The sequence below is a fragment of the Ursus maritimus genome, unplaced genomic scaffold (genome assembly GCF_017311325.1).
Source record: "Ursus maritimus isolate PB19 unplaced genomic scaffold, ASM1731132v1 scaffold_6, whole genome shotgun sequence".
Classification (NCBI taxonomy): domain Eukaryota; kingdom Metazoa; phylum Chordata; class Mammalia; order Carnivora; family Ursidae; genus Ursus; species Ursus maritimus.
The window spans coordinates 21,500,749-21,528,482 of NW_024426774.1; the positions used below are offsets into that span (position 1 = coordinate 21,500,749).

General features: G+C 40.9%; 2 protein-coding genes across 4 annotated transcripts in view; one reads left to right on the forward strand and one right to left on the reverse strand.

Moving 5' to 3' along the window:
- The window catches only part of RBKS (ribokinase), an 81,568-nt gene extending 71,288 nt beyond the window's left edge, over nt 1–10,280 (reverse strand). Inside the window, exon 1 of one of the 2 annotated variants that reach the window (XM_008700280.2) lies at nt 9,888–10,279. In XM_008700280.2, the coding sequence (XP_008698502.1) occupies nt 9,888–9,976 (89 nt within the window). In that variant the 5' untranslated portion in view covers nt 9,977–10,279. Of the gene's footprint in view, nt 1–9,887 lie in introns of both variants that reach the window. The other variant, XM_008700284.2, reaches the window with a different exon arrangement.
- Nucleotides 10,281–10,334: 54 nt separating this feature from the next.
- The window catches only part of BABAM2 (BRISC and BRCA1 A complex member 2), a 398,067-nt gene continuing 380,667 nt past the window's right edge, over nt 10,335–27,734 (forward strand). For both annotated transcript variants that reach the window (XM_008700275.2, XM_040623041.1), the window contains exons 1-2: nt 10,335–10,476; nt 13,811–13,962. In XM_008700275.2, the coding sequence (XP_008698497.1) occupies nt 13,835–13,962 (128 nt within the window). In that variant the 5' untranslated portion in view covers nt 10,335–10,476; nt 13,811–13,834. The remainder of the gene's footprint in view (nt 10,477–13,810; nt 13,963–27,734) is intronic.

Sequence of the window (27,734 nt, forward strand, 5' to 3'; positions counted from 1 at the left end):
GAAATGTGAGAGTGTTCATGGGAAGAACACTCATTGCTTCCTAGCGATTTTCTTCAGATCCATATCACTGTCTGACATTCTAATGCTCATTTATCTCTCTCCTCTCTCCCGATCTTCTTTTGGATTAACTGTATTCCATTTCATCTTCACTACTGATGTGATTAACTCCTTTTTTCCTATCTTTTAAAAAAGAAGATTTTATTTTTAAGTAATCTCTATACACAACATGGGGCTCGAACTTAGATCCCTGAGATCAAGAATCGTGTGTGTTTCACTGAGTGAGCCAGCTAGGTACCCCTCCCTTTTTTCTATTTTAAAAAGTGATTGATCTAAGGTGTACAACGAGCATCTTTGAACTTATCACAGCTTATTTTCAAACATTACTAAGCCACTTTACTTGTAAGTGTAATTTATTCTTCTATTTCCCTTCCTAATCTTTGTGCTAGTATTGTTACATATTTTACTTCTATATGATATAAACCTTACAACACTGTGCTGTTATTTTTTATTTAAGCCATCAGTTGCCTTTTAAAGAAATTAAGAAATGGAGGAAAGAAGTCTTTGTATTTGTCCATATATTAAGCATTTCTGGGGCACTTCATTCCTTTGGGTAGATCTCAGCTTCCATCTAGTACCATTTCGGTTCTGCCTAAAGAACTTCCTTCAACATTTATTGTAGTGCGAGTTTCTGGTGATAAATTCTCTCAGATATTGTTTTTCTGTCTTCATTTCCCCTTCTTATTTGAAGGATATAAAATTCTATGTTGACAGTTTATTTTTTAAGCACTTTAAAGATTTCATTTCTTTTTTTTTTTCCTGGCTTGCAAGTCTGCAATGAATCTTTGTTCCCTTATATGTAATGTCTGTTTATCACCCCCTCTGGATGCTTTTAAGAGTTTCTGTTTATAATTGGTTTGCAGGAATTTGATTACAACGTGCTTTGTGGTTTACAGTATGCCTATCCTGCTTGAGGTTCACTGGAATTCTTAGGTCTACCCGTTTGTAATTTTCATAAAATCTGAAAATTTTTCAGCCATTATTTCTTCAAATATTTTTTGTGCCTCACGCCTCACCCACTCTTTTGAGACTCCAATTACACAAACGACAGACTCTTTGTCTCACATCACAAAGACTCTGTGTATTTTGGTCATTTTTTCCTCTATGCTTCAATTTAGATAATCTGTCTTCAAGTACACTGATCCTTTCTTTTGTAATGTCTACTCTGCTGATAAGCCCATCAAGTGATTTTTCATTTCAAAAACTGCATTTTTCATTTCTTGAACTTCTATCTGGTTCTTTTATGTATCTCCCACTTTTCTCCTCACGACATTCATGTTTTTCTTTAAATCACTGAGCATTTTATAATGGCTCTTTTAAAATCCATTTCTGCTAATTCCACCATCCTGGCTATTTCTCTGTATCAATTTTGATTGGCTTTCCCCCCTTGGTTATGGATTATATTTTCTTGATTCTTTGCATGACTATTGATTTTTGAGTGAATGCTGAATATTGCAAATGTTACAATCGGGTGTCTTAATTTTGTTGTGTTTTTCCAAAGGGTTGAACTTTGGTTTTTTGGGCAGCTAAATAGTTTATCTGTTTGATACTTTTGAGGATTGCTTTTGAGATTTATTAGGGAGAGTTCAGAGTAGCCTTTACTTAGGGCAAGTTTACCCCTTTTACTAAGTTGTGGTCCTTCTGGGATCTCTACTGAATGCTCCAACGGTTCAATAATGTCTCTGGCCAAATAGAATGCAATACCTCCCATTCCTGTATAATTTCTGGGAAATGTTCAGCTTAGAGCTCTCTAGTAGCGGCCCAGCTTTGTGGAGTCTCTATGTATGTCCATGTATTATTTACCAACAGACTCAAGGGGACTCCCATGCAGACTTCTAGGCCTTTCGCTGATTAGCTCTTTCCTCTCCAGTACATGTTCCCACAAATTCTAGCCACCTTAGTCTCCCTAAGCTATGAACTCCGTTTTCTCGACTCACTGATACTGCCATACTTCCTTGAGTTTCTTCTCGCTGTGCCATGGTCAGTAATGTGCCTCTAGGACCCACCTGTTTGTTTCCTTTCTCGTCTGGATAACATGCCTATTGTCTAACATCTGAAATAGCTGCTTCATATATTTTGTCCCTTATATACCCCATTTTCTTTTCTTTTTTTTTTTTTTAAATGATTTTTTATTATATTATGTTAGTCACCATACAGTACATCCCCGGTTTCCGATGTAAGGCTCGATGATTCATTAGTTGTGTATAACACCCAGTGCACCATGCAATACGTGCCCTCCTTACTACCCATCACCGGTCTATCCCATTCCCCCACCCTCCTCCCCTCTGAAGTCCTCAGTTTGTTTCTCATAGTCCATAGTCTCTCATGTTTCATTCCCCCTTCTGATTACCCCCCCTTTCTTTATCCCTTTCTTCCCCTACCGATCATCCTAGTTCTTATGTTCCATAGATGAGAGAAATCATATGATAGTTGTCTTTCTCTGCTTGACTTATTTCACTTAGCATTATCTCCTCCAGTGCTGTCCATGTTGTAGCAAATGTTGAGAACTCGTTCTTTCTGATAGCTGAGTAATATTCCATTGTATATATGGACCACAACTTCTTAATCCAGTCATCTGTTGAAGGGCATCTCGGCTCCTTCCACGATTTAGCTATTGTGGACATTGCTGCTATGAACATTGGGGTGCATATGGCCCTTCTCTTCACTACGTCTGTATCTTTGGGGTAAATACCCAGTAGTGCAATGGCTGGATCATAGGGTAGCTCAATTTTTAACTTTTTAAGTATACCCCATTTTCTTGTTGTTTCTGGTGGGAAGGTAAGTCTGGTACTAGTCACTCCATCATGGTCAGAAGTAAATATTTGTTTATTTTAGAGAGGGGGAGAGCATGCACATGGTGCGGAGGGGGAGAGGGAGAGAGAATCCTCAAGCTGACTCCCCACTGATCGCGGAGCTCGACACATGGCTCGATCCCTGAGATCATGACCTGAGTGGAAATCAAGAGCCAGCCACTTAACTGACTGAGCCACCCAGGCGCCCCCAGAAGTAAATATTTTTGAATGAATGGTCTGCACCTTAAAAGACATTTATGGAGATAGTTGGGATGACAGATGCCTGTGTATGCAAGAAGTCAGAGTGAGGTGAGAGCAGTGCAGAAGTGCTGTGTACAAGCGTGGCCCAAGGAGAGAAGTAAACCAGTTATTAAAAGGCAATATGGTTGGAATAAAGGAAACAAAAAGGGGCTGCATCCTCCTTCATCCCTCTGACACAGGACTGAAGACTGATGGTACAGAGGGCACTGGGAGAGGCACAGAGGTCAAGTAGTTAGAACATATTTAAAAATTAAAATGCCATCAGATGGCAACTAAATCTTTTTGAATAATTATACACAGACCTCCTGCCTCCCAGCTGAGCAAAGTTCTGGACAAGGAAGAGAAGCCTGGATAGAGAGGCTGAGAAGGAGCTAATCCCGGAGCTAGAACGTGCAGGAGGAGAGGGCAGGAGAAATACATGTGTATGGGGGACTAGTGAGAGGGGACTGGACAACCAGGGGATGCAATAAGGTATGTGGGAAAATCAGGATGCAGAGAAATAGAGCAGAAGGGGAACTAGTGAGACTGAAGCATTCACTGAAGTTCCTGATGAAAAACATTTTAATTCACTGAAGAAGGCAAGTATGAATAGTGACAAATAACTACAAAACCGGTATTTTATTTTCTATTTTGCCAATTAATTATAGTAAACTTTAAATTTCAAAATGACTTCTGTCATCACATTGTAATTATCTAGGCTACTTCTTCCTGCCATCTGCTGGTGTAGGTTAAAGAAATACAAATGGAATTAATTTTATCCTAAGCAAATATAATGAGATAAATCAGCGTACAAAAAATAATGTATTCTGGAATCAATTATTAAAAATTTTCACTTATCTACAGTTTTTGGTTTTCGGTGCTCATGCCTCTTCCACATTCCCATCATCACGAATAATCACAAACGGGTCATATTGGAGCTTCACGATACGTTTGTCGGATGGGTTAGAGAGGGCATTATCCTCACTTTGGCAGCCAGGGAGCTATGGGAAATGTCATTCCTGTCCTTTGAACCCTTTATTGGTTCCCAGGGTCTACGGAATAAAACCCAAGCGCCTCAGCGTGGCTGACCAGGCCTCTCCGCAACATCTTACCTCTGACTCTACGGACCCAGTAGCGGCTGTCCCAGCACGCTCCGCGCATACCCGCAGCCGTGACTTTGCCCCTGTGGGTTATCCCAGCTGGCCAGAATGCGCTCCCTCCTCTTTTTTGCTGGGTTAGCACCTGCTTATTTTCTAAAGCTTGGCTCAGGAGGCACCCCATCCAGGCGCTTTTCCCTGGACTCCCACAGAACCTGCAGGCACTTACCGCATCACACTGCGATGACCCCTCTTCGTGTCTGCCTTCTCCCTCGGACTAGAAGTTCCTCGGGAGCAAGGGCCATGTTTTGCTCATCGCAGTATCCCTAGCACTGAGCACAGTCCCCGTCTTTCAACAGTGTACGCGAGCAACCAAAATACTGAAGAGACATCCGTCACGAAGCCCACCCAACCTTCCTCTCCCCACAGGGCAGACGCTAGGGTGTGAAGAGCTGGCAAGGGAACGGATCCCTAAAGGAACTTGTTCGCAGCACCGCACGGTAGGTGTGCTTGCTTTGTCGTGTGCAGTTTACTTTTTAGTTTTGTTTTGCAGTTTACTTTTTAATGTGTTTTCCTCAAAGGGACCAAAATTAGCAAATTTCCCATGAATGATCTCTTTTGATGTTAGGGAATTTGGTTGACAGAAACATATTTGACAAAGTATTAAGAGTTGGTAACTGATAGGCAACTTTCAAGACCAACTTTAGGAGCAGAAAGGATAATAAAGGATATTCCTCTAACACTGGGAATGCGTGTTACTCCTCAGGTCAACATTCCTCTGGCTTTTACTTTACTGAAAATGCGAAGCAGAAGAGATTTTTCTGTTCCAAATATGACAAGTCAAGAGGCTTCCAGCGGAATGCAGGTTAGAGGTTACTGTAATACGTTAGACACATGTAACCTTTTCTAGGTATGGTATACATTTTTGGCTTTTTAAAAAAAGTAATCTAGGTCCTATGTTTCATCCACTTTGGATCGAAAAGCTTCTAAATTCACTTATTCCGCCATCCAATTAAAATCTTTTGAGAATTAAGCAATCATTTCCTGACTTGCCAAGGATTAAATTTAGATGCTTGGTTGAACATGAGCCTTATCTCTCAAGCCATCACTTTTAATTGGAGCATGTAAAGGGATAACACAGGGTTTTAGCTGACATCATAGTCTATCGCCATGGAAATGTAAACATGGGTTTGTATTGAGCTTGTCTCAAAGCAAGTTTTAGGGGTAAGAGAGACTGGGAGATGGGAGATAAATTATGTAAAGAAAGGATGCTGTAGATGTTGGAGTGCCCTAGGAGTTCAGACCTTCAGTGATCTCATCCTGTCTCATGGCCTCAAATATCCTCGATACACTGATGACTCTCAAATTTGTATCTCCAGCTGGTCCTACCCTCTGAACTCCAAACTCCTTTATCTGTCTTCTTGACGGCCTCAGCTGGATGTCTAACAAGCACCTCAAATCTCACATGTCCACACTGAGCTCCTGATACTGCCCCCCCGCTAAGCCAGATTGCTCTGCTCCCAGTCTTCTGTTTCTCGGCAAAGGTCAGCTTCCCCTTCCATGTGCAGAGGCCACAGAACTTGGGAGTAATCCCTGACCCATCTGTAGTCCTCAGCAAATCCTGTCAGCTTTGCCTTCAAAATATAATAAAAACATGCCCACTTCTCCTCACTTGGACTGCTTTCAAGCTACCATCATTTCTTGCCTGGATTATTGTAATGACTCTGAACTGGTCTCCCCTTTTTTGCCTTTGCCTTCCTTCAGTCTGTTCTCACACAGCCCCCATAGTGATGATATTAATATGTAAATCAGATTAGGTCACCCCTCTACTCAAGCCCTCCAATGGCTTTTCATCTTATTCAGGGTATGACCCAACATCCTTTAATCATTAATTGCCCTCCCCCTCCCTTTTTTTCTTCTTCAGCCACACTGGACTCCTTATTGTTCACCCATCACAATAGGCATGATTCCACCTCGGGGCCTTTGCATATGCTCTTACCCAGGTATCTGTATGGCTTGCTTCCTTTCCTCCTCTAGGTTTTTACTCAAAATCACCTTCTCAGCAAGGCTTTCTGTGGGCAAATCACTACTCCCATCTTCCTTTCATGCCTTATTTTCCTCCTTAGCATTTATCTAACATACTACACATTTTACTTATTTCTACTGATATGGTCTCTTCCACTAGAATGTAAGCTCCACGAGGCAGAGATTTTTGGCTGTGTTTTTCACAGCTGCATCATCTGCACTTAGGGGAGTACCTGGCATATATACATATAAAGTCAATATATATTTGCCGAGTGAATAAAACATGGGTGATACATGTCATAAGAAATAAAGATTATTAGTGAAAGCATGATTAACAAAGATCTGTGAGCTTAATCTCTCAAGAAGTTCATCTGTTGTTGAGTTTTCATGGAATCCTGTCTTTGGAAGAACTCTGACTTAATTTTCCACAAGCTTGATTTCTCTTATGTTTGCATTGTGGAACTTCAGAGATGAGTGTTTAAGAAGAGAGTAATGATAAACATAGGTGGGTATTAAATAATGTTCACTGTTTGCCATGTTGGATGAGCTAATGATGTTTTAAAATTATTAGTACACAGAGCTTACTATTCATAGCAAACTGAAATTAGACATGAAAAAAAAGTTGCTCATTGATTGAATTAGCAGTGTCTGGCACACAGTAATGTAATACAGAAAGTGAATTGGATTGGATGCTGTCCAAGAGCATCCAAGGGCCTGGCCACTGAAGTAGTTTTATTTCTGCAGTCATTCTAACATACACCCGTATAGACACGGGTGCCCAGGCTGGCTCCAGTTCAACCAAGAAATAAAGTAAGGGACTGTCACGAAGGTACCATCTTTAGACCTGAAGATTATAAATCCTTAGTTGTTCTTTATCAGCTTACGAAGTACACAGTGAATGCACACACTGTAAGCTTCCAAATGAACTGCAGATGAAAAGGGCAATAAATACCAGCCGGAGGCAGAGGTAGAATGATATAATGCAAAGATAAAGCTTGGGAAACATGGGTTTCCAGCTTTCACTGTGCCACTAACTGGCTGTGTCATTTGGGGTGAGTCATCTAACTAGTCTCTTAGTTATCTCACCTGTAAAATGTGGAGACTGAACTGATGATGGGCTTCAGTGATCCCCCAAGCTCTAAGTATTGTAAGAGTTTTTGACTATAAGCTTCACCACTGTGGTAGGCAAAATAATGTCCCCTCCCCCACCCTGCCCCAAGGACGTCTACATTCCTAACCCCCAGAACTTATGTTATGTAACATGGCAAGGGAAATTAAGGTTGCTAATAAGCTAACTTAAAATAAGGATATTATCCTGAATTATCCATTTGGGTCCAATGTAATCACAAGGGTTCTTATAATGTAGAAGAGGGAGGGAAAAAGCGAGCATCAGAGTGATGCCAGGTGAGAAAGACCTGACTGACCACTGCTGGCTTTGAAGATGGAAGAAGGGGCCATGAGCCAAAGAATGTGGGCAGCCTCTAGAAGCTGGAAAAGGCAAGAAAACAGATTTCCCTTAGAGCCTCCAGGAAGGAACACAGCCTACAGACACCTTGAGTTTAGCTCAGTGAGATCTGTGTCAGACTGCTGACCTCCAGAACTATATTAAATTTATATTATTTAAGCCACTAAGTTTGTGCCAATTTGTTCTGGCAGCAAGAGGAAACTAACACAATCATGGTACGTACCACAACTGGGAAAGTTAGACCCAAGTTTATCACAGATGCAGGGTTTTAAATAAAAATTCTATACTCAGGTGTTTTGTAAAGATCGTCAGAGGCAGGAGTAATCAGCAACCATAGAAGTTTGCAGAAGAGCCATGAGACAGTCTCTAAGGGAGTAAAATTTTTACTAGTGATTCATGAGAAGTAGAAACCTAGTTATTTTACAAAGGAAAGAAAATGGCGAGAGAAGGAAAGAAAATGGCGAGAGAAGAAAAATTAGAAAGGTTATATACAACGTGAGAGTTTTTTATTTCTCTGGACCTCATTTTACTCCTTTATGAACTGAAGGGCTGGGTTAAATAATCTCTTAATTCCTCTATATCTTTTTTTATTTTTTAAGGGTGGGGAGCAGAGGGAGAGAGAGAATCTTAACAGGCTCCGTGGAGCTCCACGTGGAGCTCAATCTCATGATCCTGAGATCATGACCTGATCTGAAATCAAGAGTTGGACGCTTAACTGACGGAGCCATTCAGGGACCCCAAATTCTTCTAGCTCTTAAATAAGATTTTAAAATCCCGACAGATGCTACATGAGCCTTTGACACTCCACCCTCTCCCAAGTATGAAAAGTATTCATTTTATGAAGTATAATTATCCTTAATGTTGATGGTCAATCTTCACATAATGCTCAGACTAAGAAGAAAGTGGCTCTGAATTTTAAACCTGACACTTATTCAGTTAGGGTGCATGGGAAAATTGTTTAGCTTTCTTTTGCCAGTGTACCTATAATTTTTTTGACAATCACTATACCTGCACTAGCAGTCTCTCCCCCTTTCTACTCTTGGTCTGGAAATTTGATAACCTAGCTTATAAATATTTTAAGCAATAAAAGAGTAAACTGGTTACATACAGATCCTGGATCTGTTTTCTAAGTAAAACACAGGTGGTGCAGAGATTTGGTGACTTGATTTTCCCAAGACCCTTTTACTTATTTCCAGGCTCTCTGCTATCCTTTGGAAAAGCAAGGTTGCAGGACAGATGAGGTCTTACTGTAGTATGCCTGATCATTTTTAATTTTTGTAATGTAAAAACAGCATATTTGGAAAGTCATTCACAAAAATATTAAATGGAAGCAATCTGAATGGTAGAATTTTCTTGCAATATCTGATTTTTTAAAACAATGAACATATATTATTTTTATAATCAGAAAAGCCATTTTCTTTCTTTTTTTTGAGTAGGCTCTAAGCCCAAGGTGCGGCATGAACACACAACTCCAAGATCAAGACTTTCGTGCTCTAGTACTGAGCCAGCTAAGCACTCCGCCATTTTCATTTAAAAAAAAAGACAAATGAGCAGTCTCTCCATCACTTAGCATATTTTCATTATTTGATCTTTTTTTTAATGGTTGTAAACATTGTGTTTATGGGTTATTTTGACTCACACTCGGGTTGCCATAAGATAGCCCAAATACTGATACTAATACCGAAAACAAGGTGTAAATATGAACTATTGCAGGAATGCCAACAGTCAGTATGATGAAAGGTGATTGATTGATCGCCTTTTTTGACCCCAGCTCCACTCATTCAAGTTAAGACGAATAATACCCAACCTGGCTCACGTCACTGTTCACAAAACACTTTCCTTCATTTAGTCCTCATAACAACCCTGGGAGCTGGGCACGTTCTCAAGAGATAAAATGACTTGACCAAAGTTACTCAGGCTAGTCAGGGGACAGGTTCAGGAGACTCGTCAAGAAAACCGGAGAGGATCTTTGCAGGTGCTTCTAGTAACAGTTAAGAGCTTCCACTACACCCTGGCCCCTTACGTTCCCTAACCTGACAGTCACCTTACCAACTCAAATTCTGCCTCCTCCACGCCAGGGAGGCAGGCTGCTGGCTAGGGAAACCTGTAGCTCACCCGGAAAGCGGGCACTGTCCATCGCCAAAGCCCCGCTGCCAAGCACAGTCCGCCCCCTCCCGCGACCGCAGGCTCTGCGTACTGAGCCGGACTAACCTGACCAGGTCGGTCATGCAGGAGCCCACCACTACCACCGCGGCCACCTCCTCCTGCCACTGCTGGCCGGGTTCCCCAGATGCGGCCATGGCCCAAAGGTGGTGCTCTCCAACCCGGAGGCTGACCTTTGCCCTCTGTCCGACCTGGTAACCAGAAAGGCCGCTCCTACGCTCCCTAACGACGCGGGCCTTCCAGACGCCTCTGCGGGTCGCCCACCTGACTGCCCGAAATAACCCCGCCCCCAACCGCCCTCTGTTCTTCCCGGGACGGTCTCCCTGCACCACCTCTCGTTACAGAGCCCTTCTCATAGTTCCAGGCTCCACGCCGGTCGCCACCCACGAGGCCGGCGCGGAGCAAGGACCTTTCAGGCACTGCGGGGACGCCCTTCCGAGCGCCCGGCTCGGTGCGTCCGGGGGCGCGCACGCCGCCCGGCTCCCGGGCCGCAGAGGGGGCGGGGCGGGGCGGGACGTCCGGGGGCGCGCACGCATCCGGCTCGCGGTGCGCGCGCAGGTCGGTGCGTCAGTCGGGGGCGCGCTCGGGTAACCTGTACCCCACGTAGTCGCCGGTTACCGATCGGACTAAGTTCCAGGTACCTGGACTGGGGCTGGTGCGGGGAGGTTGGATCCCGAGTCGCACAGGTGGCCTGTGCACAGGACCGTGGTTTAAGTATGCCCAGGGCTCGCCGCCTCTTCCTATAGAGAAGGCCCCCGTTCCAAAGATGCCCTGCTCATCCCCATCATGCTGGTCTCCGCAAAAACGAGTCCCCCAAGGCCAGAGGCTGCTCTTTTTGCATATCTAGCTCGCCCCCTGCTCCCTCAGTAACCTCAGACTCCTTTCTCCTGCCATCCTGATGAGGGGACCATACAGTTTGAGAAAAGGGAGAGTATCCCTTTTTAGATGGCCCCTAGAGTGCGGTGGTCATTCTTTGGGTCTGAGCCGACTTGTTTTTCTCGAATGTTGCCCCTGGAGAAATTGCTTCCCCACTTAACTTCCCTCGTGCGCTGTATGACGTTGAGGTGACGCAGCAGGACGCCACCCCTTTCCGTTCCATGACGTCAGCAGGGCACACGTTTCCGTGTTTGTCATCCCATCTTAATTGCGAGATACTGGACGATGCCTTAGACGTCTTTGTAGTCCCCAGGCTGCCCATCAGAGGACCTTATGTGACCCTGTTTTGAGCAGCAGACCCCGTAAAAATTTTATTTCTGCATTTTCCTTCTGTAGTACGTCAAAATCAGGAAATACAAATTGCACAGCTAGCATTCAGGGGAGGCTGGCCGCTGTAAATTTGTGTCTAGCTGGGATCTTTATAGAACTGTGACGTGTAAAAGCCACTGTTGGGGGTAATCCCCTATCCATATCCCTGGCTCAAAAGGCTTACACCGAAGAACCATCATCTTTGGCTATGTCGTGACCTCTGGTTTTGGAGCATTTATTTCCCCTCTGTCTTAGAGAAGTCACTACACCTACGGTTGAAACAGATTTTAACGCTGCAGGAAGTCTTGCACTGTTAAAAAATGGTATTGTAGCTGTTCTGAAACAAAGAAATTCATTCCTTCAGGTGTTAGTCGAAGGTCCTGATAGTTGCTGAATTGGGATGGGTTGTTGTCACCTTTAAGTACAGTTTGACTTTTGGTACAGGTTTCTTCCCTGTAGCATTTGACTGGTGGATCACTCAGGCCAGCTTTGGCAGCAGACCAGCTGCAGTCAAATGTGTTTCTAGTGGTTGAGCAACCGTTAGTTCAAATTCATAATTTTTTTCTCTTCCAATTTTATAAGGTATATACTTGAACAGATGACTTTGATGCCCTTCTCTTTGGTGATTGCAATTATACATGCTTAAGTGAGAGGAGGATGGGTATACTGGACTGGGAGGGACATCTGGATTTGAATTCTGATCTTTATTCTTGCTGCGTTTGTGAATTTGAATAAGTTACTTAGTCTTGCTGAGCTTTAGTTTTCCTATCTGTGAAATGGGAACAATAATAGAGAACAGGGTTGTTGGGGGGGGGAAGTAAATGAAATTACAGGTAGAGGTGGGTAATACAGTGCCTGATACTCAGTTGGTTTTTCAGAATGTGTTGATTCTTTTTCCATTTTTCATAGAAATGAGAGGTAAAATAATGATAGATATTATGGGAAAAAGCATGGAAGAATAATTTTGTAATGTAGGTGAGATCCTTCGCTTTTTTTCCAGATGAGTGTTTCTGTGTTTTGCATATGATCTAGATAAGCATCCTTTCAAGAACTGTGACATCAGTGGATAGAAATAAGAATGGAAATGTCGCAGAATAGGAAAAAAATAAGCTTCAAAATGATAATATGGGTTAGTACGCTGTTCAAGACAAATTACAGAAGTTATCCTTATCTCCTGTGGAGTGGGAATTCTGATACCTGCCTACTGCCCAGGATTGTGCAGATCAGCTGTAAGAATGTATTTGGAAGCTCTTTACAAGTGGTAGTATTATAAAAATGTACAGCGTGATTTTTATGATTGATAATACAGGGCATTAGATGTTTATTCTTACTTTGTAGTGACATTGGAATGGTGGAGGGAGGTCATCTGTTAAGTGGCTGGAAGAGGAGCTTGTTTTATATTTGCAGAAAGGATGATTTGAGTACTGAAGTATAAAGCTTTTACTGCCTCGAAGGTGCTTCTGGGTGTCATCACTATATAAGGTCACCAAGTTATTTTTTGAAAGATCATCGCAGTCCTTCCCTCTATTACTATCTGAAGTGATTAAAACAGGTACTGGTTTTCAATATTTATTTTAGCAGAGACTTGTAAGTCCTCTTATGGTAAAATATATGAAAACTAGGACCAGAACATCATTTCCTTGTAGTCGTAACTTGTAAGAAATTAATTTGCTTTTGATGCGGGGTTATCCTTTCAGATTGAGGACGAAAGTGATTATTTAAATGGACTTATTCACCTCTGAAAGTAGAGGTTTTCATTGAGAAATCTATTTAGAGGAATTCATGCGTTCCCTCCCCAGCCCCATGGGCTTCCAAATAATTTAGATATGCTTTGTTGGTTTTACGTCTGTATTTTCAAGGGTAAGAACTTCTTAGTGCCTGAAAGACAAAGACTTTTAGATCCATGTTAGTTTATGTTGCTTAATATCCGGATAAGTGTATATTTTCATGATTTAATTGTTAAATAGCTTTTTGCTACGTATGTTCCTCAGATACATTATCCTCGACCAAATTTTTTGAGGGCATACTATCTTCTCTCCATAAGTCAATACTTCTCTGGTTTTTATCTCTTTATTCGTTTGTTTATTAAAAGATTTTTACTGGGTGCTTAGTGTGTGCCAGTTACTTTTGTTAAACACCAGGGATTCAAGACATAGTCCCTGCAGGGGCGAGATAACAAAGCGAGTAGTTAAAGCACACGGTGGAGGCACAGTATATCAGACGTAAGTAATTTCTCGTAAGTAACAACGGTAAGCAGGTTATACTTATTCTTGAATGTTATACAGTATTACCAATCAAGTCCTTCTTGTGGGGACACAGAGGGCGCAGTTCCTGACTTAATGGTGTGTACATTTTGTGTGTTGGGGGAGAGGATCGTTAGCGAAGACTTCTTGAGGCCTCAAAGTAGGAAGCTGCCTGTTGTAAGATAGAGCAAGGTAGCCTTAGGTCGTGTGGGGCAGTGTAGCGGTCAGCTTTGGAAAGGAGGGGGGAATTGGATTTGAAGGGTTGTTTCTGTTCCTGAAAAGCAGTGGTGCAGCCTCTGTCCTGAGGAGGTGAGCAACGGGGGGTTGGTTTCTTCTGGAGGGTCATTGGAAGAGGCCCTCATAAGACGGGAAACGAAGTATTTATTCATGCAAGAGAAACGTCCATGTGCTGTGGCAGTTTTCAGGAAACTTCTGTCTAGTTCCTCTGAATATTCTGACCACCATCTTTCCTTCTGCTTTCAGTGGTGATTTACAAATCAAACTAAAATGTCCCCAGAAGTGGCCTTGAACCGAATTTCTCCAATGCTCTCCCCATTCATATCTAGTGTGGTCCGCAATGGAAAAGTGGGACTGGATGCTACGAACTGTTTGAGGATAACTGACTTGAAGTCTGGGTATGTACCAGAACTGCTTCAACTACTGTATCAGACCCAATTCAGCCTTTACCTACTAATAAACTTCTCTCACCAGATTCATAAAGATTGAACACCACAGAAATTCATCAAGTCATGATCTTATCATATGTTGACACAGTTGGTTTTGGTCCAGATCTTGACGTTTTATGTTTCAAGTTGTTTTATTTGTGTTGTGGGCCATTGCTTTATGATCACAATGTTTGTGTCTTTTTTTTTTTTTGGCATGTCTCTTTGTTAACAACGTGCCATGTGGTTTTTAGCAAGTGTGTTTTTCATTCATTGACTTGTTTTCTTGTTACGTCTGCTACAATCCAGCATGTACTCTAAGAGTTGGGTTTTGGGATTCTGAATCTGATATCATTTGGTAATCTCTCCCAATAGGCGAATTATAATAGCGATAGAATAGAATGAGTCATTTTTCACAGTGGGGTTGGAACAGTAGAATCTCACACCTGGAAATGTTGCATTAAAAAGTCCCAACTTTTTATTTCAAAATCAATGTAGATTTACCGAAAATTTACAAAATCCTACAGAAAGTTAATGTTGCTGTAATGCTGTTGATTGTTCTACAAGCCTTGTTTGAATTTTGCCAGTTTTCCCACTCATGCATGTCCTTTTTTGGGTCCAGGATCCAATCCAGAATCCAAACTGAATTTAGCCATCTCATCTTCTTGGTCTTCTTAATCTGTGGCTGTTTCTGTCTTTCTTTGTCTTTCATGATTTTGACCCTTTTTTTTTTTTTTAAAGATTTTATTTACTTATTTATTTGTCAGAGAGAGAGAGCGAGTGTGCACAAGCAGGGGGAGCAGCAGGCAGAGGGAGAAGCAGGCTCCCTGCTGAGCAAGGAGCCTGATGCGGGGCTCAATCCCAGGATCCTGGGATCATGACCTGAGCTGAAGGCAGATGCTTACCCAACTGAGCCACCCAGGTGCCCCGATTTTGACACTTTTGAAAATAGCACTGGTTAGTTATTTTGTAAAGTGTTGCTCAGTATGGGTTCATCTACTGTTTTCCCTTTATTACAGTGAGAATCCCCCCACCCCCAAGAATACTACAGAATTGACACCGTGTGCTTTTCAGTGTGTTAGTTCAGGTAGTACGTGATGCTTATGTGTCTGTGACTGGTATGGTAACTTTGACCACTCGCCGCCACATTTCTCCACTATAGCGCGAGCTCGAGCTTTCCTTTGTCCCTGGTAAGTATTTTCTGGAGCCATGCCTTGAGACGGTGCAGATGTTCGCTTCCTCATCGTACTTTTGGCCACTAATTTCACTGTCCATGGACGGCTCTGGCCTACAATCATCATTACTGTGGTGCTGTTCTAAGTAATTTTCTATCCCCCCCACTTATTAATTTGAATTCTGCCGTAGAGAAGCGTTATCCCTTCTCCTCCAGTCACTTATTCGCTTGTTTATGTGAGTGGGCATTTGGGGTGTTTATTTTAGTCTCTAGCTTATCATCCAAGCACAGCGCTCATTTATTTGATTGCTCCGTTGCTCTGGCTTTGTCATCGGAGCTCCGCTGAGTTGGCGTTGTGTCTTTTTGACATGTCCCCATCAGTTTTTGAGCACTTTCTTACTAGAAGTAGGTTGCATGCTTGATTCTCTTTTAGCTTTTCTTTTTAGTTTCTCTTGCCTTCTATAAGTCTTGCTGTTTTTTGACTAAGCTGAAGGCTTAGATACGGGGATGTACACTTACTTTCTTCAGTAGTGAGATAAAGAAGACTAAGTCAGTTGGATTCATTGGAAAGTAGGATGCTTTTTAAAAGATCTGGCATTATCTTCAATTTAATTAGTGGGTGGGGGGTTTCTTTTGGGGCAAAAATGTCCTAAAAGTAGATCCTGGTGATGGTTATACAGTTCTGTAAGTATATGAAAGATGACTGACCTGTGCACCTGTAAGGGTGGTTTTTGTGGGGTGCAGATTATAGCTTAGGGAAGCTGTCATCAAAAGAAGACAAACCCGTGAACCAGGGATGTTTACTGTCCCAAATGGATAGGGCATGGAAATAGATCTTTCTTCTTCAGTTTGTCGCAAACTTTTTTTTTTTTTAAGAGATGGTGAGGACATGACAGGGGACTGATGACCAGAGGACCTGGGATTGGCTTATGTAAGATGATGTCATCCGAACTTCTTACTCCTTGTATCAGTATCCTGAGAGAACAGTTGGGTTCATCAGCATGAAGTCACTTTACTTTTCTTCCGTAGACTCCTTCTCCAGTGCTCCCCAATTCCTGAATGTTTGGTTGAGCATTTAAGTGCAAATCGTACATCTGATGATACATTTGAAATGAATGCACTAGACCTGGCCCGGTCTGGACTAGCTCTGCTAGAAAAATACTTGAAATGGCATCAGTGGCATTTAGTATTTATGGAATTTACTTTAGATTTAAAAAAGGAATGCAAATACCTCTACCTACGTTAACAAAGTTGCTCTGCCGGAAATGACGTGAAAAGCCTTATTGATCCAGAGCATTAGTGATGCCTTTATGTAGTGCTTGTCTGAAAAATTCATGAAAGTTCCTCAGAATCTCATTAACAATTCTTTGTTCAACCCTTCCATTGGGCCAAATGTGCATTCCTCAAGTTTCTATAGCAAAACAGTGACGGGGTTTGGGCACAGAATGGCTTCTTTTTAGTGTGTCACTTATTGGCATTTCCCTTTCTTTTAGATTAGCGGCACTCAGGGTTACAAGAAATGGGGGACACATTTATGAGTTCTGTGAACTCCAAGGGGCATACCCCATAGGGCACAGCATACGCAGAACTAGGCTTGTTTCTATATATGGCTACTTGCCCTTGAAGAGATGAGGTGTGAGTATCTATATTCTAGATCTGGCTCATAGGAGGAATAGATAGGTAAGAATCTATTCAAAGTAAGATTTTTTTAAAAATAGCAACTCATCTTTATTTATTTCTCTAATGGCACCTAAATCTTTATACCTCACGTACACTTAGTATATTTGTATGTGTGTTTCTAAGCTCCATTGCTAGACTGTCACAATCTTAAGGACAGGCTTCTTATTTAATTTATCTTTAGGCCTCCTGAGGGTCTGCTATGGTACCTTTCCCACGTAGTGTAGCAAGTTGGGGTTGCGTGAGTGAAGAGGTAAGATGTTTTCCTTGAGAAGTTGCCTGGTTTGGGCACCATCGTGGTTTGGTCTTTTGGCTTGGAAACCTGTTTATTGGTCTGATAGATTATTGCTTAAACTTTATTATCCATAATCCTTTAAACTGTCATTCCTTGACAAATGAATTGACATTTTTGAAATTATAGTGGGAAGTGTATTATAGTACTCGGTTTACTCTTTTAGGTAGAGGGGCCACATTTTTATTTTAGGAAAGTATTCCATGAGGCTACTGACTGTTTATTAGCTTTCTGCTCTGTGTTAATTTGATCACAAGCATGTGCTGTTTGTAAGATGCCATATTTTGTCATTTTTAGTGATTTACTAATCTTGAAGCTGTCTACATGTTCAGTGTTCTGGAATGGTGCCTGGGAAATATAAGAGAGGAAAGCAGAGGGCTTACTGCAACCTGTGGCAGCCAAGCCTTATTATCTTTTTTCAGCATATCACAGTGACTCACCCTTACTGGCACATGGCTGTGTTTGGGGCATCTGCTATGACATCTCAGCCGCCCACAACTACCTGTTGCATTTTTTGTTCATGTTCTGAATTTCATTACTTAATTAAAAATAGATACTCAGTGTACTTGGTTACTAAACAGAACAGTTTTCAAAGATGAGCACTGTAAGCTTTGAAGATTAATCTCCGTTTGCCGCATCGGTCCCTCTGGCTGAGCCTTTATTAGCCCTGTGCCTGGAAGGAAGCTGCTGGCCCAGGAGGCAGTACTTCAGTTTTCAAGATGGGCAACTTTTAACCATTTAGTATCCAGTTGTTCACTGGGCTTTTCCATTTCACTTTCTTTTCTGTATTCTCTTGTGATCTTTTTCCTTTTCTCTTGTGCATATCTTTATACTTTATGTATTCATTATATAAAAATATATACCTCAACCATATGTAGTATATTACATGTTTAAAAAGTTTATACAAATGGTATAATGGTGTATATATATATATATACACACATATGTATACATATACATATATATATTCTTCTGCGTCTTGCTTCTTTTGCTTTGTAGGAAGTTCTTGAGATTTACTTATGTTAATACTTATGGTTCAAGTTCTTTGGTTTGCACTGCTGTATCATATTCCATTGTATGAATATGCCTCCAATTTTTTATTCACTCTCCCACTGATTGACTTATATGTTGTTTTAAATTTCTTTTGACAAAGAATGCCATAATGAACATTCTCTCACCTTTGTGCAAGAAGATACGTATATGAGAATATTTTCTGGGGCATGAGTTTTTGAACTGGATGTGTTTACCCATTAGTGGTTATAAAATCTATTGAGTGAGTCACTCCAACGTTTAAAAAATGAATGAGAATAGAATGGAAACTATCAGAATGTGTCACACATAGTAAGAATAAGCACTGTTTTGTGAATTTTGCTTTCAGTTAAGTAAGTATGTGTGTACTGGGTTACGATGTAAAATACGTGTGTCACGATAAAAAAAGTTTGAAAGCAAAAAAAAAAAAAGTTCGAAAGCTATCCTTCTAGGATATATTCCTAGGAATAAAATTGCTGGCTCTTAAGGTACATGCATCTTCTATTTTGTTAGACATTACTACATTATTATTGTTATATAGATAGATACATGTTATATCAATTTCCTTCCACCAGAAATGAATGAGAGTTCGCATTGTTCTTTAGCCTTAACAATACTGTGTTGTCAGACTTCAATTTTTGCCAAGTTGATGGGTGTGAAATGGTATCTCATTATGTTTTTATTTTTATTTTATTTTTATTTTTTTTTAAAGATTTTATTTATTTATTTGAGAGAGAGAGAAACCCCCAGTGAGAGAGGGAACACAAGCAGGGGGAGTGGGAGAGGAAGAAGCAGGCTCCCAGCAGAGGAGCCTGATGCGGGGCTCGATCCCATAATGCTGGGATCACGCCCTGAGCCGAAGGCAGATGCTTAACGACTGCGCCACCCAGGCGCCCCTCATTATGTTTTTAATTTGTATTTCCCTGATTACTAGTGTAGTGAAGAATCGTTTCAAATCTTTATTGCCAATTGGGATTTCTTCTTTTAGGAATATCCTTTGCCCATCTTTTAAGTGGGTTGTTTGTAGTTTTGTATAGATTTTAAATCATTCTTTACATATTTTGGAAACTAATCATTTAGCAGTTATATGTAGTACAAATATCTGCATCAGTCCGTGGCTTATATTATTAATTTGATGCTACTGATGTCCAAAAGTTTTAATTTTAATGAAGTCAAATGCATCGGTATTTTCCTTTTTATATTTGTGCCATGCGTGCGTGTGTGTGTGTGTGTGTGTGTGTGTGTTTGTGAGAGAGAGGTGGGGAGCATTTCAAAAAATTCTGTCATACTCAGAAGTCATACATTTTCCTTTAAGAATTTTAAAGTTTGGGGCGCCTGGGTGGCGCAGTCGTTAAGCATCTGCCTTCGGCTCAGGGCGTGATCCCGGCGTTCCGGGATCGAGTCCCACATCGGGCTCCTCCGCTGGGAGCCTGCTTCTTCCTCTCCCACTCCCCTGCTGTGTTCCCTCTCTCGCTGGCTATCTCTCTGTCACATAAATAAATAAAATCTTAAAAAAAAAAAAGAATTTTAAAGTTTTCCTTATTTGGTCTTCAAATAGAAATTTGTTTTTTTCTATAAGATATGTTGTGAGATAGGGATATAGTTTTTTTCTTCATACAGATCATTGGTTATCCCAGCATCATTTATTGAAAAGGTCATCCTTTGCCTGTGGGTCTGCAATGCTACCTCTCTTATTATGTCAAGTTTATGTCATACATGGATCTGGTTCTAGGCTTTCTGTCCTCATCTGTCAGCCTTATTGTCTTTCTGCCAGTTGTACACTGTCTTAACTATTGCAACTTTATAGTATGTTGTAATATCTGGTAGGAAAATTCTCATCTAGTTGTAATTCTTAAAAATTGTCTTGCTTAACCGTATATTTTAGATACTTTTTGGTAACTTCATTTAAATAGTCACATACCGTTTTCTTAGGACATCCCAAAATTCATTTAACAAAAATTCTTCTTTTTAGCTCACTGAGAAAAAGGAAATGAAGGGAAACTGACCTGGTGAAGGACTAATTGAGAATTCATGGTCAGGAAAGCTGAGGAAATGACATTTAAGTTGAATCATGAAAGATGAGAATAATCCAATGTGAAGAGCTGGGGAAGTTGTTTGTAAAAAGGGAATACGATATGTAAAGGCAGAAGAAAGCTTCGCATGTTCAAGGATCTGCAGGGCCACTGAGTGTTGGAATGTAGTGAGTGAGAGAGCATGAGAGGGAAATGATAGGAAATTCTAAAGATAGTCAGGGGCCAGAATACGCAGAGCTTGGTGGGCTATATTAGGAAACTTGGGTTTTATTCTGGGTAGAATGAGGAGTTATTGAAGGATTTTAAGCAGACTGACATGATCTAGTTTATATGTAAAAAAAATCATTGGTTGTTATGTAGAAAGAGGCTTGTGCAGGATAAGGTAGACTAGTTAGCTGTCCATTTGTACACTAGACCAGGTGACACATGATGGAGTCTTAGAATACGGTGGTGGTGATGGAGATGGAAGGTGGTGAATAGATTATAAACTAGTTAGAAGGTAAAAACATGAGGATGTTGAATTTGGGGTTTGAGAGAGAATCAAGAATGACTTCTTCCTTCTGAACTTGAACGCATGGGTGAGATGGTTTTGCCATTGGCTGAGATGGAGAAGATTGGTGGAGGAGCGGCGTTAATTTGGATGGATTGTTGTCTGTGTCTGCCATGCTGTTATCATTGTAGCTTTCCTTTTGCCTCTTTCCTGTGTGGAATCTCATGTCTTACCTTCTTGTTTTTCCCTCTTGCTTTGTTGGAGCATGCATTCTAGTAGAATCCCAAGAGAAGGAGAAGAGGAGGTTTATTCTTTGAGTTCCTGAAAGTCTGAAATGTGTTCATTCTGCCTTTAAACTTGATTGATAATTTGGGCAGGTATAAAAGTCTAGGTTGCAAATTATGTTCCCCTCAGAGTTGGAAGGCCTTGGTCTGTAATATTGGGGGCCCTCAACACACATACTGCTGTAGTTTCATGGGTGCAGTGTCTTCCCTTCTCTGTAAGGATATTAATTATTGTTCGTTTTTAAAATTGAGGTACAACTGACTCCAGTTTTAAAAAAACATTTTTTTTTTTTTTTACCTTGCATTATCTCTGTTTTGCTCTCTGTCTTTAATGTTGGTGGCTTTCCTCAAACTGATGATTCTTGGCTGTCCATGTCTATTAAGGAGGGAGAATGTAAAATGTGAATTTGAAGCTTTTTGTGCATAGGTGGACTTCTCAACTACTGAGTTTCACTGTAGTGCGATCACACGGCAGCTTGGCCTCTTTATTAGGTGATTGCCAGAGTCGTTACCTGGAGATCTCTCCGGGGCTATACAAAATAGAAGTGTCTACATGGATGCACATTTTCCTATGTGTCAGCAAAATGCTAACTATTGGGCCAGAGTACGTACATTTTAAGATTTCTGATGTATTTGGTGTATTCTTCTTGGGTCTGGTCTCCTTGAGAGAGACTGGCCCACATAGCCAGCTGCTCCAGCTGCCCCAACTCTGTTCGGCCCCACAACCAGTCTATTAGCCATTGAGTGCAGCTGCACTGTGAGCCATTGAGAGGCCAGCAGAACTGACCAGCCCATTGACGCAGAATGATGAGAAATAATAAATTGTCTTCTTAAGCCACTAATGTTGGGGCAGTTAGTGATGCAGCAGTAGATAATTGATATGGTAACATGTTATATATTCACGTTACATGTGTATTTTGAAGACTGTCCACATTAGTACGATAGAGCTGCTGCCTCCTTTTGAATGCCTGCCTAATATTCCAGTGTATGAATGCACTGTAATTTAATCAGTTATCATTGACAGATGCTCATTTGTATTTGTCTTTTCTTATAACATGCGGTTGTGACCAATCTCCTTTTACATTTATCTTTGATATGCCAAAATGTTTACTTTTTATGTTGTCATCAAATCGATTTCCTTCATGGATTCTTTTAACATTTTGCAAAATTAATGCCTTTTCCACTGAGACACCTGTCTTCTTCTGAGATACCTATGCTTTCTTCTGTAGTTTCATTGTTATTGAAATTAATCTGAAATTTATTTTGGTGTATGGTATGGGATATTATTTTTCTAAGTAATCATCTGGTTGTCCTAGCACTATTCATAAAATAAATCCTTATTCATGATTTTGAAATGCTATCTTACATGCTGAATTATCATACTTATTTCTGACTTTATTTTCAATGATCTGTATTTGCTTTATACAATTATATAGCTTTTCCATTATTATAGCTTTGTAGTATGTTTGAATACTCATCATCTCACCTGCTGGGAGTTTGATTGGCATTGGATAAAACCTTTTTGTTTGGAAATAATAGACTGCTTTTACAACAGGGGTTAGCAGACTCTCTGTGGGATCAGATAGTGTTTTAGGCATGTGAGTCTTATGGTCTGTGTTGTAACTATTCAGCTCTTGTAGCATGAAATCTATGACAATACACAAATGAGTTAAGTGTGGCTATGTTCCAGTGAAACTTGATTTATAAAAAGAAGCAAGTGGCCCTTGGATCGTAGTTTTACAATATTGAGTATACCTGCTTTATAATATTGATACCTCTTCAGGAGTATGGTCAGTCTGTCCCATTTATGCCCACTTTTATGTCTGTAAATAAAGGTTTGTGTTTTCTTCATTTTGTTCCTGCACATTGACTGTTCACTTTCTTCCTAAGTGATTTATTCTTTGGCTGCTTTTGTGTAGAAATTTTTAGTGGTTTAGGGGCGCCTGGGTGGCTCAGTTGTTAAGTGTCTGCCTTCGGCTCAGGGCGTGATCCCGGCATTCTGGGATCGAGCCCCACATCAGGCTCCTCTGATGGGAGCCTGCTTTTTCCTCTCCCACTCCCCCTGTTTGTGTTCCCTCTCTCACTGGCTGTCTCTCTCTCTCTCTCTGTCAAATAAATAAATAAAATCTTTAAAAAAAAATTTTTTTTAGTCGTTTACTGGCGTAGATGAAAGGTAATATAAGAGATAGATTGAAGTAGAAGGAGAAGATGTATTAGAAAATTTAATAGTTCAGTAATCTCTTGTCCAAATCCCTAAGGATATTTAAGAAGAGTTCAAAGAAAGTTCAAAGAAAGGAAAAATCGTCAGAACCGGAAGAGCTAACACAATGCTGGGGGAAGGGCTGGGGTTGGCACAAGCCAGAAGTCAGGTTGGACAAAGGATGGAACCCAGTGAGCCATCTTTAGAGGTGCAGATGGCAGCATAATACAGTGGTAAGCATGTAGGTTTTTTAGTCAGTGAGGTCTGAGTTTGAATCCTGATCTGGCCACTTTATTAAGTGGTGTTATTAATGACCTTTGGGAAGTTACATACCTTTTCTGTGCCTCAGTTTTCTCTTAATTGGGGATGGCATTAATAATTGTCTTATTGAGTAGTTATGGGGATGAAATGAAATACTCAATATAAAGCACTTAGAATATTTGGTCACATTGCTCAATAAATGGTAGCTATTTTTATCTACAATAGTAACAGTGCTATTATCATATGAAATGTTGTATATATTACACACATTATTATATATATTATTATTTTACTGTATTGTTGTTAGGCAGGTGGTAGAATCACGTTGGCATTTCAGAGTCAGGGACTCTAAGGAGTGTCCATGCAGGCGGTATAAAGGAGCTGTCTAAATAAGACTCAGGCAAGCAGAGCAATAGAAGAGGGCACACATGTGTGACAAAAGTCAGAAATCATAGAGCAGAAGAGGACAGGAGAGCCAGAGACTTCTGTTTCTGGGGTAACTTTCTATCCTTGTTCCTTGCTTTATGTAGATCCGTGGTGGGAGGAAAAATACCAGTGTGGCTAACGGAGACGCTCCAGGAGGGTCTACTTTGAAATATTTGATGAGGCTTGGAGATGCCAGCTTCTTTTTTTAACAGACAGAACCTGTTTTCAAATTAGAGATTGAACCTTGGCTTTCTTGAGCAGAGACACGCCACAGTTCTCAGCAGAGGCTTGAAGAAGCCTGCCTGCCGAGACCGCCTAAGATGGGGACTAAAGTGGGGAGCTCTGTTGGAGGGTGGGGAGCTAGTGTGGGCAGTGGATGGGTGGGCTGGCGGGTGTTACAAGGCAGAATTTTGGCTAGGGCGCAGGGTGCTTCTCTGGCACCAGGGCGTCTAGAAACACAGCGAACAGTGTGGTGTTGGTATTTTAAGCAGTGTTACTGTGTCCAGGTTATCCTCCAGGAATTATTTCTTGGGGTGGTTTGTTTGCTTGTTTGTTAGTTTTTTAAACTCAGAAACACAAGTTCCCCTGCTCCTCAGGCTCCAGCCTATAGTGTTTTCTTCTCTTAGATCTTTAACTTGGGTAGCTGCCTGTCCAGCCACCTTTTGATTATAATAGTATAATATAGTAATGTAAATAATGTTAATTAAACAGTTAATGGGTCTTTTAACATTTCAGAGGGCTTTCACTTATTTTGTACTTAGGGTTTTTTGGGGGAAAAATCAAAGGGATGGTATTGGCCTTGGCCCAGTAAACTCTGCAGTCGTGACCTTAGGAACTTGTGCTGGGATTCCAGAGTCTTCCCACAGGGACTAAAGTGGTGAATGCTGGGAGAACGCTGGCTCTGGAGTTTTAGATGGTTATGAATCTTGGGCTTTTCATGCCCTGCTGTGACTTCGTTTCAGAATGACTTCATTTGGTATGGAAGTTGGGGTAGGGGCAGAGGTGAAGGGAAGTAGCCAGTCTAATGTGTAAACGAAAGGAGGTAGAAGATTCATTTAATCTATTCCTAGCTCTACTTCGTACTCTTTAGGGGAACAAGAAAACACTCTTACTGTTGTTATCTTTTGTATCCTTTCTTCTGTGCAATTTTAAGGTGGTATTTTTTGACGATTTCTGTTAGAATGACAAATTTGTCAAGTTCTTTAAGATTAGGAGATGAGCGGGGCTCTTTTAGTTTGTGTTAATAGGTACATGTTAATAAGTTTGTTTCAAGACCGCAACTTAACTAGTCCTGTGCTCTCACTTCTGTGGTAAAGGGCCCCTATGCCCATGGACACAGCCCCCTTTTTAACTTCCATCATGCTTGAATAATCTTGCCTTCTGGTGCCATATTCTTGAGAAGTAATTTCGTAATTTTCCTTTCAGGGCCGTATTTCCTGAGCAGTGCGGTTATCTTTCTAATGGCATGTGATGAAAGTTGTTTTTCCCGTTGACCTTGCTTCTCTTGACTTTTTGAAAAAATATATCCTTTTTGTTTTCTGAAACAGTTTTCATCTCAACCTTTGCTCTTGCCAATTTATTAATAAGAGCTCTTGAGTCAAGTGGAAGTTTTGGAGAATGTTTTGAAGTTCCACTGTGAAGTGGGTAGTGTCCTCATGATGATGGTTTTTTCCATCTATGGAGTCCTTAGACTTTTTAATCTAAAAACATCATAAAATTGTGTGGTTCAGTAAATTATTAACATGGAGATGCAGTTTGGGGCTTAGCACATACTTTCCTTGTAATGTGCTAAAACATACATACCATTTACCGTTTGCACCGTTTTCGAGTGTCCAGTTCGGTGGCACTGAGTTCAGTGGCATTTCAGTTCAGTGGCACTGAATACATGCACATTGTGTGCAGCCATCACCACCATTCAGCTCTAGAACCTTTTTAATCTTGCAAAATGGAAACTCTGTGCCCATTAAATGATAACTCCCAATTCTGCCCTTCGCCCACCCCTGGAAATCAGTTTTATTTCCTGTCTGTGAATCTGACGACTTTAGGTGCCTCGTATAAGTGGAATTATGCAGTATTTGTTCCTTTATGACTGGCTTATGTCACTCAGCATAATGTCTCCAGGGTTTTTCCGTGTCATAGCATATGTCAACATTTCCTTCCTTTTTAGGCTTAGCTGGATACTATTCCATTGTATGTATAGACCACGTTTTGTTTATCCATTCACCCGTCGGTGCATCCTTGGCTTGCTCGCACCGTTTGACTGTTGTGAATAATGCTGCTATAGACATAGGCATCCTGAGATCTGTTGGAGCCCGTTTTTAGTTCTTTGGGGGATATACCCAGAAGGGGAATTGCCGGATCGTATGGTAATTCTCTGTTTAAGTTTTTGAGGAATCGCGTATCATTTTCCGCAGTGGCTGCATCATTTTATATTGCCACCGGCAGTGCACAAGGGTTCCGGATTTTCCACATCCTCACCAGTACTTGTTGGTTTTTAAACTTTTTCTTTTTAAATTTTAAAAAACTGTAGTCATCCTTGTGGGTGTGAAGTGGTATATCATTGTGGTTTTGCATTTTCCTGATGATCAGTGGCGTTGAGCATGTCTCCAAGTGCTTAGTGACCATTTGCATATCTGCTTTGGAGAAATGTCTGTTCAAGTCCTTTGCCCATTTTTAATTGTGTTGTTGTTGGTAGTGAGTTGTAGGAGTTCTTTGTGTATTCTAGATAATTCCTTATCAGATATATAATTTGAAAATATCCCTTTCTCATGGGTTGCCATTTTATTCTGTTGATAAGAATATTTTTTGATGCACAACATTTTTACTTTCGATAAAGTCCGGCTTATTAATTTTGCTTTTGTTGCCTATCCTTTTGGTGTTCTATCCAAGAAGTTATTGCCAAATCCAGTGTTTTAAAGCTTTTCCCCTATGTTTTCTTCTAAGAATTTTATCATTTTAGCTCTTATGGTTAGGTCTTTGATCCACTTTGAATTGTTAATTCAAAATTTGTGTATGGTATAAGGGTCCAACTTCCTTTTTTTTTTTGCATGTGGATATCTAGTTTTCACAATACTATTTGTTGAGAAGACAGTCTTTTCCTCCATTAAATGGTTTTGGCACTGTTTTTTGAAATTATTTGACCGTATACTTGAGGGCCTCGTTGGTCTATATGTCTGTCTTTATGCCAGTACTGCAGTGTTTTGATTACTGTAGCTCTGTAGTAAGTTTTGAAGTCGGAAAGTATGGGACCTTCAACATTGTTCTTCTTTTGCCAGACTGTTTTGGCTATTCAGGATCCCTTGAGCTTCCATGTAAATTTTAGGATGGCTTTTTCTATTTCTGCAAAGATTGTTGTCGAGATTTTGATAGGAATTGCTGTGAATTGATAGATTGCTGTGGGTGGTATCGACATTTGAACAGTATTAAGTCATCAGTGGACACAGGATGTCTTCCCATTTACCCGTGTCTTCTTTAATTTCTTTCAGCAATGTTTTGTAGTTTTGAGTACGATAGTCCCTCTTTTTCTGTGGTTTTGCTTTTCATGGCTTCATTTACCCACGGTCAACTACGGTCCAAAAGCAGGTGATCCTCCTCCTGACACGTCATCAGAAGGTCAGTAGTAGGGGCGCCTGGGTGGCTCAGTCGGTTAAGCGTCTGCCTTCAGCTCAGGTCATGATCCCAGGTCCTGGGATCGTGCCACGCATTGGGCTCCTCGTTCAGTGGGAAGCCTGCTTTTCCCTCTCCCTCTGCCTGCTGCTCCCTCCCCCTGCTTGTGCTCTCTCTCTCTTTCTCTGATAAATAAATAAATAAAAAATCTCTTTTTTTTAATGTCTTTTTATTATGTTAGTCACCATACAGTACATCCCTGGTTTCTGATGT